The 12,609-nt window shown below is 46.5% G+C and overlaps 1 protein-coding gene across 7 annotated transcripts in view; it reads right to left on the bottom strand.

The window, feature by feature from the left end:
• The window catches only part of Ank1 (ankyrin 1), a 121,606-nt gene that overhangs the window by 90,687 nt on the left and 18,310 nt on the right, over positions 1-12,609 (bottom strand). For 3 of the 7 annotated variants that reach the window (XM_023717271.1, XM_023717275.1, XM_023717273.1), the window contains exon 1: positions 6,824-7,131. The exons of 1 other annotated variant lie outside the window; for it this stretch is intronic. In XM_023717271.1, the coding sequence (XP_023573039.1) occupies positions 6,824-6,862 (39 nt within the window). In that variant the 5' untranslated portion in view covers positions 6,863-7,131. Of the gene's footprint in view, positions 1-6,823; positions 7,132-12,609 lie in introns of those variants that run through there. 3 more of the 7 variants (XM_023717277.1, XM_023717278.1, XM_023717274.1) reach the window with 2 other exon arrangements.

Genomic DNA, 12,609 nt, shown 5'->3' with positions numbered 1-12,609 from the left:
GAGATCTATAGAACAGTTTAGAAGATGCAGAGACAACTCCAGACACACTCAGGAACTTTACTTTGACAAAGGTGCCAAATATACTTAATCTTATTATAAATGGTGCTGGAAAAACTGACTCTACACATACTAAACATTAAAATTGGACCCCTATCTTTGACCATGACTAAACTAAGTCCAAAATGGATCAAAGATCTAAATAAAAAGAGAAATATAACATCTTCTAGAAGACGTAATAGGTAAAACTATTAAGGACATTTGTATAGGCAAAGACTTTATTAATAAAAGCTCAATCACACAGGAACTATCAGAAAGAATCAACAGTTGGGACCATATCTTATTAAGAAGCTTTTGCAAAGCAGGAGAAACCACCAACAGAGTGAAGAGGGAGCCCACAATGTAAGAAAAAGTGTTAGCCAGGTGTTCAATAGACAAAGGACTAATATCTAGAATACACAAAGAACTAAAAAAATTCACACCTCCCAGATTTAAAGACTCAGTCGAAAACAAGCATCTGAGATGAACATGCACTTCTCAGATTAAAAAAAAAAATACAAACAGCAAACAAATATATGAAAAAATGTTTACTATCACTGATCATTTGATAGATGCAAATTAAAACAATACTGAGATTCCATCTCACCCCAGGAAGAATGGCTATCATCAAAAATTAACCAACAACAAATGCTGGTGCGGCTGAGGGATAAAAGGAACCCTTCTCCACTGTTGGTATGAGCGTAGACTTGTGCAACCACAATGGAAATTTGTGTGGAGATTCCTCAGAAAGCTAAGATTGGAGGTCCCATTTGACCTAGGTATTCCCCTTTTGGGTATCTTCCCAGAAGAATTAAAAGCATCATACAAATCTTTCTTCTCATTGAATTAAGAGAAAGTAGTTGTATATCTATCCTAACTATTTTGTATATACAGATACAAAAATGGTTCTTCATTTGCATCCCCTTTATTTGTTTAGTTTTGTGAGAGATGGGTATTGCCTTGGCATTTAAATATTGTAGTTGTATGAATTCAGAAAAATAATCCAATACAGTCCAGTAGTTCATAATAGTAGTGGGATATCCATAGGACTGGCAATGTCAGAAGTTGTTGACTTGAGCCTTTTATAGCTTAGCATATTAATATGGCTTTACTATTTTTTATACCTTATTTTTATACTTTTATGCTGGATGGTTAACAGCTATATATTTGCACCCATGTTTATAGCAGCATAATTTGTAATTAGAAACAACCCAAATGCCCATCAGCCAAGGAATGAATAAAAAAGATGTGGTCTTTTTATATAGTGGAGTACTACTCAGCCAACAAGAAGGATAAACTAGAGACTTTTGTAAGTAAATGAATGCAGCTTAAGAACATACTCACAAGTGAAATAAACTAGATGCAAATGTGCAAATATCATATCATCTCCCAAGTGTGAGAAGATGAAAGAGTAAATAAGATCCAAGATCCAAAGAGTAAGTAAGATTTTACAGTAGATATTGTAAAATGGGAAGAAACCTCAAAAGGAAAGAGAAACTGGGATGGGGAATAGAGACAAGAAGAAAAGGAAAAGTAATACACACACACACACACACGCACACACACACATACACACACACACATATACAGTTAAGATATACTACCAATTTCTTTTAGTTCATTGAAAAGAAAGGTTTGTGCTAATATTATTTGGACAATTAAATGCCAATATTTTGTATTCTGAGAAACTAATTTAAAGATAATAATGCACAATATATTAAACATAGATAACCTCTTATTATCTTGTCCTGAAAATTTATTTTTCTCTTTAATTTTTTAAAAATATTTTGTTTATTTATTTGGTACAGGGTCTCGCTCTGCAGCTCAGACTCTTAGTGATCCTTCTGTCTCAGCTGTTCCAGTGCTGGGATTACAGTCATGTACCACCACACTCGGTTTCAGTGGCTGCCATGGTATGCCAGGGTTCTGGGGCTGGCTCAGCCAATGGTACAAGGGATCAAACCCAGGTCCTTGTGTTTACCAGGCAGGCACTTAGACCACTGAGCTACCTCCTCAGCCCTAATTTTTCTCTTTAAAAAACAAAAAAAGTCATCAACATTAGCGTCTTCTCAAAAGCCCGGTTCCTGCTGTCTTCCCTGTGTACTCTGGGCCCCACATGAACCCCTTACGACTTAAGTTCCAATCCATACTCTGGCTGTCCACCCACCACACTCACACTCAGTTCTCACTGCCTGAGAGTGGCAGGAGACTCCTCCTCTCCCTTCCTGGCTCCTTGTGATTCTCCTAAGCTCTGTCTCCTCTCACCTGCCTACCATCACTCCCTGAACCCCAAGGCTCTGCCAATTCCAATCCTTCCTTCAGGGTCCTACGGCACCCACCCCCTCATGATCCTGCCTTTGGTCACTCGGGATATGCCATCTTTAAATCCAGAATCCATAGGACATTATCTTGATTTATAAAAATGAATTTTAAACAAATATATGTATATCATACAGAAATTGAGTTGATAATGAACATTAGCTAATGTTCTTTAATTTATGTAAAGCTTATTTATCTCCTTGGCCTAATCACTTGCATCTTGGAGTGCACACCAAATCTTTCTCCTTTGAATCCTCCAAAGCAGCAAGTGTCTGCAAACCCAAGGCCTTCATAGACCCTAATCTCATGATGCCCCTATGGCCCCAAGACCCTCAGCAAGAGGTATTGGGGGAGGTGTTGCAGAAGTGAGGACCAGCAGTTGATTTCCACTGCAGGAGCTGGATCCTGAGAACCCAGACTCAAGGATCATCACTCAGATAATCCTCAGTGATGCCTGATTCAGAAGTTCTGTCTGCATTCAACTAGGAGAAAAAACAATATTTATTTCCCAAGAATGAGAGTGTTAAAGAGGCAGCTCTCCCACCAATTAACTGTCTTTTGCAGCACAATAATAGGATTCAGGACAAAAACCTGAGAGTAGGTGAATAAAAATAGATGCAATATCAAGGAATGACACCATTTGACTGTTCAAGGCACTGACTCTAGAAAGAAAAGCAGGTGTTGGTAACACACAGAGAACCAGGCTGGGGGAAGACAGCCTAGACTACAGTGTGTGTGTGTGTGTGTGTGTGTGTGTGTGTGTAGCCATTTGTGTAGCTCTAGAAACATAATCACAAAACTATAACAATAGTTATCAGGCCAAGCACATTACCAACAGTATATCCTCGTCTATCCCCACTCTCTTTCCCTTTTTGTTTTTTTCTTTCTGTAAGACTGGGGATTTAATTCAGGGCCTTCACTTTACAGCTACATCCCCAGCCCTGTTTTATAACTGATTTTGAGTCAGGGTCTCACTAAGTTGTTTAGGCTGGTTTTAACCTTGTAATCCTTCTGCCTCAGCCTCTCCAAGGGCTGGGATTACAACTGTGAACCATTATACATGCTTTTTTTGTTTTTGTGGTGCTTGGGATCAAATTCAGGAATGCATGTAGGTAGGTCAAGTATTCCACCACTGAGCTCACTCCTGCCCTTTAATAGTTTATCTTTTAATCCTTACTACAGTCTGTGAGGTGGATACAATTGTCATTCCTGTTTTAGAGATGGCAAAATGAGGCATAGAGAAGTTAATAATTTTTCAAGACCTGAAGCTACTTAACACTCATGAATTCCATCCAGGTGTGACTGAGTAAAGCCTAAGACTCCAAGGTGTATTCTCAGCCTTTCTGAACCTGACAGTACCTATGCCAACAGCCCTGCACAGGAACCAGTGAATCCATAGCAGAGTAGCTTGAGGGTAGGGCCAGCAGGTCCCCACTCAGCCTCGAGCACAATGTGCAGGCCAGCACAGCTCTCTAGATGGAATCACCTACTTCTAGACCTTCTGCTCACTGAGGATAACATCAAGACCCAAAGAAGTGACTAGCTAGCATCACCTAGTCGTCTAGGTCATTAGAGGTGAATTCACTTGCTAAGTTTTGTCATTTATTTTGGTCTTATATAGACACAGAGCCCCCGGGACATAGCAGAAGCCTCGGGATATCTCAGAGACAGACAGTGATGTCACTCCACTGCCTACTCCACATCCCTTGATTTCACTCTTAGTATATTTACTAAGGTCTTATTTCAAGTCTAGTATCCTGCAAGGGTAAAAAGAGAGAGTAAAAACTCAGACTGTAGGTCTTTGTACTCAGGATTTGAAGAATAAAGCAGCTGAGTTATAAAGGGGTCACCTCCACACATAGCCAAGCACAGCTTCATTCCACAAGGACTCACTGAGTATCTCAGCAGGGCTGGGGAATATTCAAGCTGCAGGGATGCCTGCCCTAGTTGGCATATAAGACTCATCTTTACTATATTCTTCTTCTGATATCTTCAAGCCACCTGTCTAGTTCGACTATGCCAGGTTCAATGCCCAGTACACCCAGGAATGCCCTATGTAATCAGGAAGGAAGAGAATCAAAAGAATCCAGTATGATTCCATCCTTATCTGAGGGCTTGGATTAACTCAGTGATAGAGTGTTTGACTGCACGCATGAGGCCCTGAGTTCTATCCCCAGGACTAGAAAAAAAATCTGAGTTAAGTGCCAACCGGAAAAGCAGTAACATCAAAATGCTACCTGTCCAGGGGTGGGGAATGAATGGCACACATGCTGCGATGGGCTGTTTGTTTCACTAAAAGCTCTAAAACGTTCACCATCCCTGACAGACTACCTCTGGCAAAGTTGCTGATGCTCTCCAAGTCCCTTCTGTTCCCTCCAGAAGCTGCAGAAAGACTGTGATGTAGGAGGAAAGTCGGGGACCCAAAGGAGCCCTGGTCCCACATTCATGAGTTTCTGTCAGGCTTCTTTCCAGCTCAAATTGGGTCACAAGGCCATCGAATCCTGGACTGGCACCACAAGGGCACTGACACACCCCTCTGTGCACCCCACAGTGGCTGTGCTCTTGTCTATTCATTTCTCATCTTATGTTTTACTTTATCTGATTTCAGATGCATGCCTGTGTGTGCATGTGTGTGTGCTGGGGGTAAACAGCTATAGCCTACATATTTTTATGACCCACATCCCTGCCGCTTGTTTCATGTGATAGCCCTGAACTTTCTTTCAAATTAAAGTCTACTCCTAGAAAGTAATCAGTATGTTTTACATACATGAATTCACTTGCTCCTCCCCAGAACCCCATGAAGCAGGTATCTTTACTACTGTCTCTCAAAGTCACAGAGAAATTTAAGTTACTTGCCCAAAGTCACACATCTAGTAAGAGGCTTGGCCAGGATTTGAGCCCACATGGTGTATCTGCAGGTCCTTCTCTTAACCACATGCTATCATTTTCATTTGATAGCTGCCCAAGATTCCTCTCCAATTTAGTTCTGGCTAGAGGAAGCTGCTTCAGAGGCCACATGCACTTCAGACGGAAGGAAGCGGAAGAGAAAAGAGGGGAAGGAATTTCCTCCTGGACCGCATTACTAGGGTTGGTCCAAAAAAAGGGGTGAGTCCTCGATACCTGAGACACCAGGCTATTATTAAACTCCCACTTCCTGTGTGGGGACACCATATCGCAGGTGGATAGGCAGAGTGCTTCAGTGTCCTGGGAGGGAGACGCCTTAAGTTTCATACTACATGACTGCAGGCTGTAACATGGGAGCAGCTTTCAAACCTCCGGAGGCCACCACAGGATGAGGGTCCTAGGGAGGCGGTGGCCCGAGCTGTCCAAGTGCAAATCACGGTTTACTTTCTCAAAGTCTTTGGGATACAGTTCCCATCTACAAGGATGAATGGAAGTTAAGCTAGTATCAGCAGTCTGTAAAGAGATGCAAGCTGATCTTTCTTTCCGGAGCTGTCTTGTTTGGGCAGAACACATCTTCTTGGACACATCTACTGTCAGAACTCGCAGGCAGTCTTGATGGACTTCCGAGGGGGCACTGCGGCCCAGCCAGACGACCAGGCCAGACAAGAGGCCCTCCAGAGGTGGAACTAGCCTCTGGCTGAGCGATTGGGCAAGCGCCCGCCCTGTTTCCAGCTCAGGACCTGGGTCTGCCCCTCCAGGCTCTGTCACAGAAGCTGGCTCCAGCCATGGCATCTGCGTGGCCCCGGCCCTTCTCTTTATCACACAGGGACTGAAGGGACCCCTGGGCCGTGTGTGTGGCGTTTCCACTAGGTTTCATGTCAGAAACTTGGGCTATTACAGCTTTCCAAACTATCGGAGTCCCAGTACCCCAATCAGACTACCATAGGCAAAGATATTAACGGTCAAATCATCCGTCAATGATGACACAGAGGTGTGGCAGGAGTCCTGGATTCCCTTCCAAGCCCAACACAGCTTCCGTGCCTTAGGGGCTGGGGGCTTTAGGGCTAGGAGCCGAGTCAAGGGGCCTGGTTTGGGGACCTGTATGTGACTTCTACTCTGACTCTTGGCGCCCTGGCCTCCTCCCCAGCTCTCAGCCTCCATATGCCCGGTCGCTGACACGGGGATAATACGCAGCACACGACCTGCGTGCCTCCTCCTCTCCATCCATTCTCGCTGCCCAGACGCCCGCCCTTCCGAAGGTAGGGAAAGGCTGGTGCCGCCGCATCCCCTGAGCCCAGCCGGACCAGGACGCTCCCTTCAGGGCAGCCCCGCGGTGACTCGGCTCTGGGCGCCACCTCACCACTCGCCCGCTGCGGCTGGGTCGCGCGCCGCCGCCTCCAGGCCAGAGGAATTTTCCTCATATCGGCTCAGCCGAGGAAGGGTGGCCGGGCTAGTGTCCCTGCACCGCCAGGCAAGTTGGCTACACCGCGGGGCGGCCCCGAGCCCGCGCCCCAGCCCCGCCCGCGCCCTGGCCACGGCCCCCGCCCGGCCTGGCGGCACTCACCGCGGGGTCCGCGCCTGGCCGGCCCTGCCGCGCTGCCATCGCCTCGCCCGCCGATCAGCTCCCCTCCCCCGTTATCTGCCGGGCGACGCGGGGAGCGCCGGTGAGTTACGCGGCATCTGGCTAAAAATACAGGCACCCTCCACTCGGCCAGCCAGCCCGACCCTGCTCCGGCCGGCCTCTCGCCGCTAGTGGGACCTCGTCCCGCTCTCCCCGCAGTCAAGTCCGGTGGGAAAGTTAATGTGATCGTCCCCGGAGAGAAGCACTTGCTGCCAAGTCCTCGGGCGGCGGCGGGGCGCCGAGCTTCAGGTGCCACCGGGGTGCTGCAGAAGGGGGCGCACAAGTCCAATGGAGGCGCTGAGCTCCAAGCTGCGCGCCTGCCCTGCCTGCCACCCTAACTGCCTAGCATGGGTCCCCGGGGCCGACAGCGGCTGGGGTGAGCTCACAGAGTCTATTTATGCCCATAACTAATTTACATGTTTTGAGCTCTTCCATTATGGCCTTGAATACCAGTCCATTAACCTATTCCAAATTCTCAAGAGGGAACCAAGACCCGGAGGTGGATCTCTTCCCATTTGCTCTCTGTTCCAGTGTTTGTGAAACATCACCAACACAGGCCCTGTTCCTGCTCCTGTTTCCTGCTCTAGGACCACCCTGCCTTATGAAGTCATTGGTTCAGGGACTACAGTCAAAAGCTTGCCAAGGCTGACAAAATCTTAGGCTTGTTCCTCACCGAAGTTTGAAGCCATGAGCCTGACACCATTCCCTCTTCAAGCAACAGTCTTGATGCAGACGCAGTACCCCTTTCCTGCCCAGCACCCTGACATAGCTCAGCAGGGATGTAGGAGGTAAGGGACCTGGGCCTGCAGCACCTTGGCCTCAGTTCACTCTCACTACTACCCTGAGGTAGACAGGGCTGTGAAGAAATAGCCCCAAGAGGCTAGGAGTCAGGGCCAACGACACCAGTAAACATTAGGTCCAGCTGGCCCAAAGCCAACCTGACCCACGGTCCTTCCCCTGGCACTGGCGAGATTCCTAACAAGGATGTACTCAGTGCCAGGAAGAGATAATGTGAAGGATGCCCCTGAGGGTTAGAAAAACTATGAGGCTGTTACAGAGCAAGGTGTTCCTCAAAACCATGGAAAGTCCCAAGGAAGAGCAACGTGTAGATCCAGAAAGGCCAGGCATTGCCAGAAAGATGGATGCTGGAGTGTCCTAGCTCCTCTCCATGTTAGGATGGCAACCACAGACTTCCCTAGGCCATCAAAGGAAACTGAACCTGAAGACAGACATATGCTGGAAGGCCCCGGGAAATGTCTGGGCTTCTGTACCTGGCACTGTGTGGGCCTGGAGAAGCAAGTTAGTCACCACATCATCTCTTCAGCCCCACCACACATTACTCGATATGGTGGCCCTAGAGGTCTCTCAGCCCAGCCCTGTTAGAATTGCCTCCCAGACCCATTAGACTTCTCCACACAGGCAGCTGCAGGATAAATGATGGTTACTGGAACAGCCTGATTGCAGCCTAGCAGCATATCTCTAGGGATTCGAAAGGACTCTTGGAACATTAATATTTAGAGAGAGAGAAAAATGTCTTTTGCAAATGGGAAATGAATGGTGTGATGACACTTTCAAAAACACACATACAATTGATTCCCAATGAACTAACAAATAGAATATTTTAAGATGTTTGAGATATAATTAACACATTAATAACTGCATGTTTAAGATGCGCAATTTGGGAAGGGTTGGCATATGTACACCTCCAGGAAACCATCACCACAATCAAGCTAATGAACATGTCAGTCATCTCCAAAGTTTCCCACGCCTTTTGGTAATAATCCCTGCCTCCTGCCATCTGGCCCATGTCCCTTAGTATGGTCATTCTTAATTTAGATATTCTAACAGATTATGTAGTAGTATCTCATTGTGACTTTAATTTGCCTTTCCTTAATTATTAATAACTTCTTTTCAGGTGCTCATTTAAGCATCCATTTATTTTCTTGGGTGACAGATCTGTTTGTATCTTTTGCTATTTTTAAATTGGATTGTTTTCTTCCCAGTGAGTTTTGAGAGCTCCTTATATACACAATATCTGTCTCCAAGATGCAATGGATTGAACTCTTATGAGGGAAATATGCACAGCTCGTAATGCTCAGCCAGTACTTTTATATTATACAATGGTATCAGTTACATAAAATCATGAAGGAAAAGATAAGACAGTCCCAGTAGACTAGAAATGGAAGGCAACCCATGCCCCTGTGAATGTAGTGGAAGGTGCTGAGGTATCAGCAAAGGACATTCGTACCAAGAATCCTTGGCATTACCCACAACCTCAGTAGACTCTCGAGGGCTTGAAGCTTAGAAATGTGAAGAGTCAAGCAAAGGCCAAAAGGAGAAGAAAGCATACAACTGCAGACATGGTGCTCAGTGGGACATGAGGTCAAGGAACTGAGAAGCTGATGCTAAGGAAGAGGGGGCAAAGCAAGCAGCCCTTAGCCTCTCCCCTCCTCAAACCCAAGAGTGGATCCAAGTTCATGGTGCAGTTCCCAGGAGCAGCAGCCCAACACTTTGGCTAAGTCAGAAGCTTTTCATGGAAAAGCTGAGCTTTCCAGTTCTTTGCCCCATCCCCTGGCCTCACTCTCCCCTCTTATACACTGTATGATGAGTGTGGTGCTGCTTGATGTTTGGGGGTGACAAATCATCACTTCTATGAGTCCAGAGAAAACTTTACATTTTCGAATTACATTGATGCAGAAAGATTTAAATTGGACAGAAAGGGCCTTCAAGCCCGGGGGGGGGGTAGTATATGGCTTAAGAGATCTCATGATTCAGAGAGAGTTCCTTTGGGATAGCAGAGGAATATAACTCCTCATCAATATGGCAAATGGAAGCCCTGTGGATTGAGAAAGAGAAACCATCCCTTCTGTACAGCACCTGCCCCTCCCCATCTTGGCCCTCCTCCATCACACCCTCAAGGCACAAGTAACCATCTTGCTCCTTCTCCAGCTCCAGGTTTTTTCAGCAGCGATGCTGTAAATTTCCATGCAGGTATTTAGTGTGTCAGGGGGTCTACCAGTGGGAGTCACCAATGTTACACTAAATTCACAGATCTGAATTGAGGGACTAAATCAAAGACTTCAGGCTCTCAGCAGAGTCTGGGCCACTTGTTCTACCTCACAGCTTCATGGGCTCTGCAGGTTTGTTTGTTTTTGTTTTGTTTTGTTTTGTTTTGTTTTAACTACTTGCTAAATCCTTTTCTAGCTGAGTCTCTGAAGTCCCTCAGCACACAGGCGTGATGAAGCACAGAAGGCTTCAGCAGTGGAGCTGTAGCCTCTAACCACATTAAAGCAAGTCAGGAAGGGACCATGTCGGGAGAAGATTGAAATGAAATCTACTGGGCAGCACCTAAAGGACCTTGCCTGCTTCAGCATGCCAAGGCATGCTGTCCCCAGGATACAGGAATCTGGAGACTCTCAGTGATTCTTTAGCTCTCCCAGAAACTGGAAGAACACATTTGGTTTTTTATATTTTTGCTCAAAGAACTCCAAGTGAGTGTGGATCAGATGACTCTGCCCCTGAGATGCTTTGGGGACAGGAACCAGGCTGGAAGAATGCCTGTCTGCATGTAGGAAGGTTCTTTTCCCAAAGGACATAAAAGCTGAGACCCAGGGAATGTCAGGAGTTCCAGAGGTCCTATAGCAATGACTGTCCCATTGTAACCCACTTATGGAATCAGCTGAGTCAGGGACTGACTCACAACGGCGAACACTATTTGCTTTTCTAAACAACTTTGTTAAATACTCAGTGTTAGCAAGTCTTGCTGGAGCATGAGCATGTCTTGACTTGTGTGTCTTGGCTTCAATATCCATAAGATGAAAACAACTTTTCCTACCTCTCCAGGTATTGCAACAGCAGAATGCCAAGTGCCCAGAGTGGTTCTGGCACAGAAGAGGGGCATCAGCAGTGGCAGTCAACACTTGCCTCTCCTTTCCTGTCCTCTTCCCAGGGAAATATGTGTTCAACTCCCTCCCCAGGTGACAGGATATGAATAACCATACTGTATCTACCTCAGAAGCTTAGGGCATCATTACTGTTCATCAACGACCTAAGGCCCATGATGGAGAAGAGCACTCTAAGAGTCATCAAAGTACTAGCACAACTAGATCTTTGAGTCTTTCAGTTTCTGTTTCCTTGGGCAGAAGAAATGTTTCTGACATGTGTGTCCAGTTGAAGCTGTGTCCCCAAGCCCATGTCTTGTACAGTACGATGTGCTCCTGCCCTTTCTTCTATCTACTGTGGCCCTCACCCACCAGGGAGTTGCCCCACCCCTGAGGCTGTGAACACCCCTGATAAGGGCAGCTCCCAGGAGCCCCACCCTCCCTGAGAAAGGCGGGATGTTTATCGCCATAACCAGCCTGGGGCGCGCGCAGAGGACTGACAGGAAGATGTCACTTTTCAGTGCCCACGATCATACTTTCCTTTTTCACCTTCCTGATCAATCAGGAAGGGCCTTTACAGCATGTCCTATCTAAAATAACATTGAGAGGCTGGGGGTGCAGATCAGTGGGAGAGTGTGCACTTAGCATTTGGGGGGTGGCCCAGGTTCCATCCCTGACACCGAAAATAAAGAGATGAATGTTACACTGAACAGAATAAGAAATATAGTCTGGCTCCCTTAAAACTTTGCCACTCCTTTTTAACATTGATGAGAGAAAGAAGAGAAAGAATAACAGACAGTTTGGATTGTTTCCCTACTTCTCTTTGTATGGTGAGCACTTATGACCAATTAGGTAATGTTGGGCATCCGGCTGTCCTGGATGGAGGAATGGCAAGTGTAGGGTCTATTTAGGGAGGTGACCAGGCCGGGTGTCAGGCCCACAGTGCTGGCATACATCTCCACCATGTTCCTTTTAAGAGGGTTGGCAGCCCTGGAGTCTATTTTTAAACCCATGAGGAAGGCAGTTCATAGGTCCCAGAAAGGGCCAACATGGAACTGGAGATTACTGGTGCAGGGGGAGGAAGCATAGCTGAATCTCAAATTTTCTCTTCATGTACATACAGGGTTCCCCTCCCTGTATGCCTAGGATCTGACTATCCTTCCAAAGGTATTCCTTGAGTTACAGGCCTACAGTACACAGTACTCACAGTACTCGTGAGTCCACGAGTTGGCAAAATAATTTTCCATGCCAGGTCTGTTTTTCAGTATTTGTTGTTATTGTTTTGTTTTGTGCTTCAATACTCCTGGTCCCAGTATAAATAATCACTACATTTTTAATCAATCAAATCACATGTCCTGGAACTCCCACACCCTCCAACAGTGCAGAGCCCCCAGCCAGGAGTCTAGCAGCAGGAACTTACCAGGCAGTCTGAAGTCCCTGATGGTTGCTGTGCCCATTCCCCTGGAAGCCCCATCCTGCACTGGACAGCAGGGTGGGAAGTGGGCCCAAGTGGCAAGTCTGCAGGGGACAGGATTATTTTCCTACTAGCAAGAAGCTAACAGTGATCCAAACATCACTGTGTCTCATCAAATACCCAAATGAAGGAAGCAGAATGTTTTATGTACAATAACAAATCTCAGCTCCAGTACTTGTTTCTTTCTGTGGATAGGAGAGAGAACTGGAACTGCTAAAGAACTTAATGTGTAGAGAACAAACAAATGCTTCTGCGGAGAAGTCCTTGGGCCACCAGGAAAGCCAGGGTGAGGTGTGGTCTCTGCGCTCCATGGGGTAAACCCAGCACCAAAGCAGCACTTGCACAGGGTTCTGCACAGGAGCTGGATCGAGCTG

The sequence above is a fragment of the Octodon degus genome, unplaced genomic scaffold, assembly GCF_000260255.1.
Source record: "Octodon degus isolate 3935 unplaced genomic scaffold, OctDeg1.0 scaffold00051, whole genome shotgun sequence".
Classification (NCBI taxonomy): Eukaryota; Metazoa; Chordata; class Mammalia; order Rodentia; family Octodontidae; genus Octodon; species Octodon degus.
The sequence above is the reverse complement of the archived record's forward strand: the minus strand, read 5'-3'. Positions and strand labels throughout refer to the sequence as shown.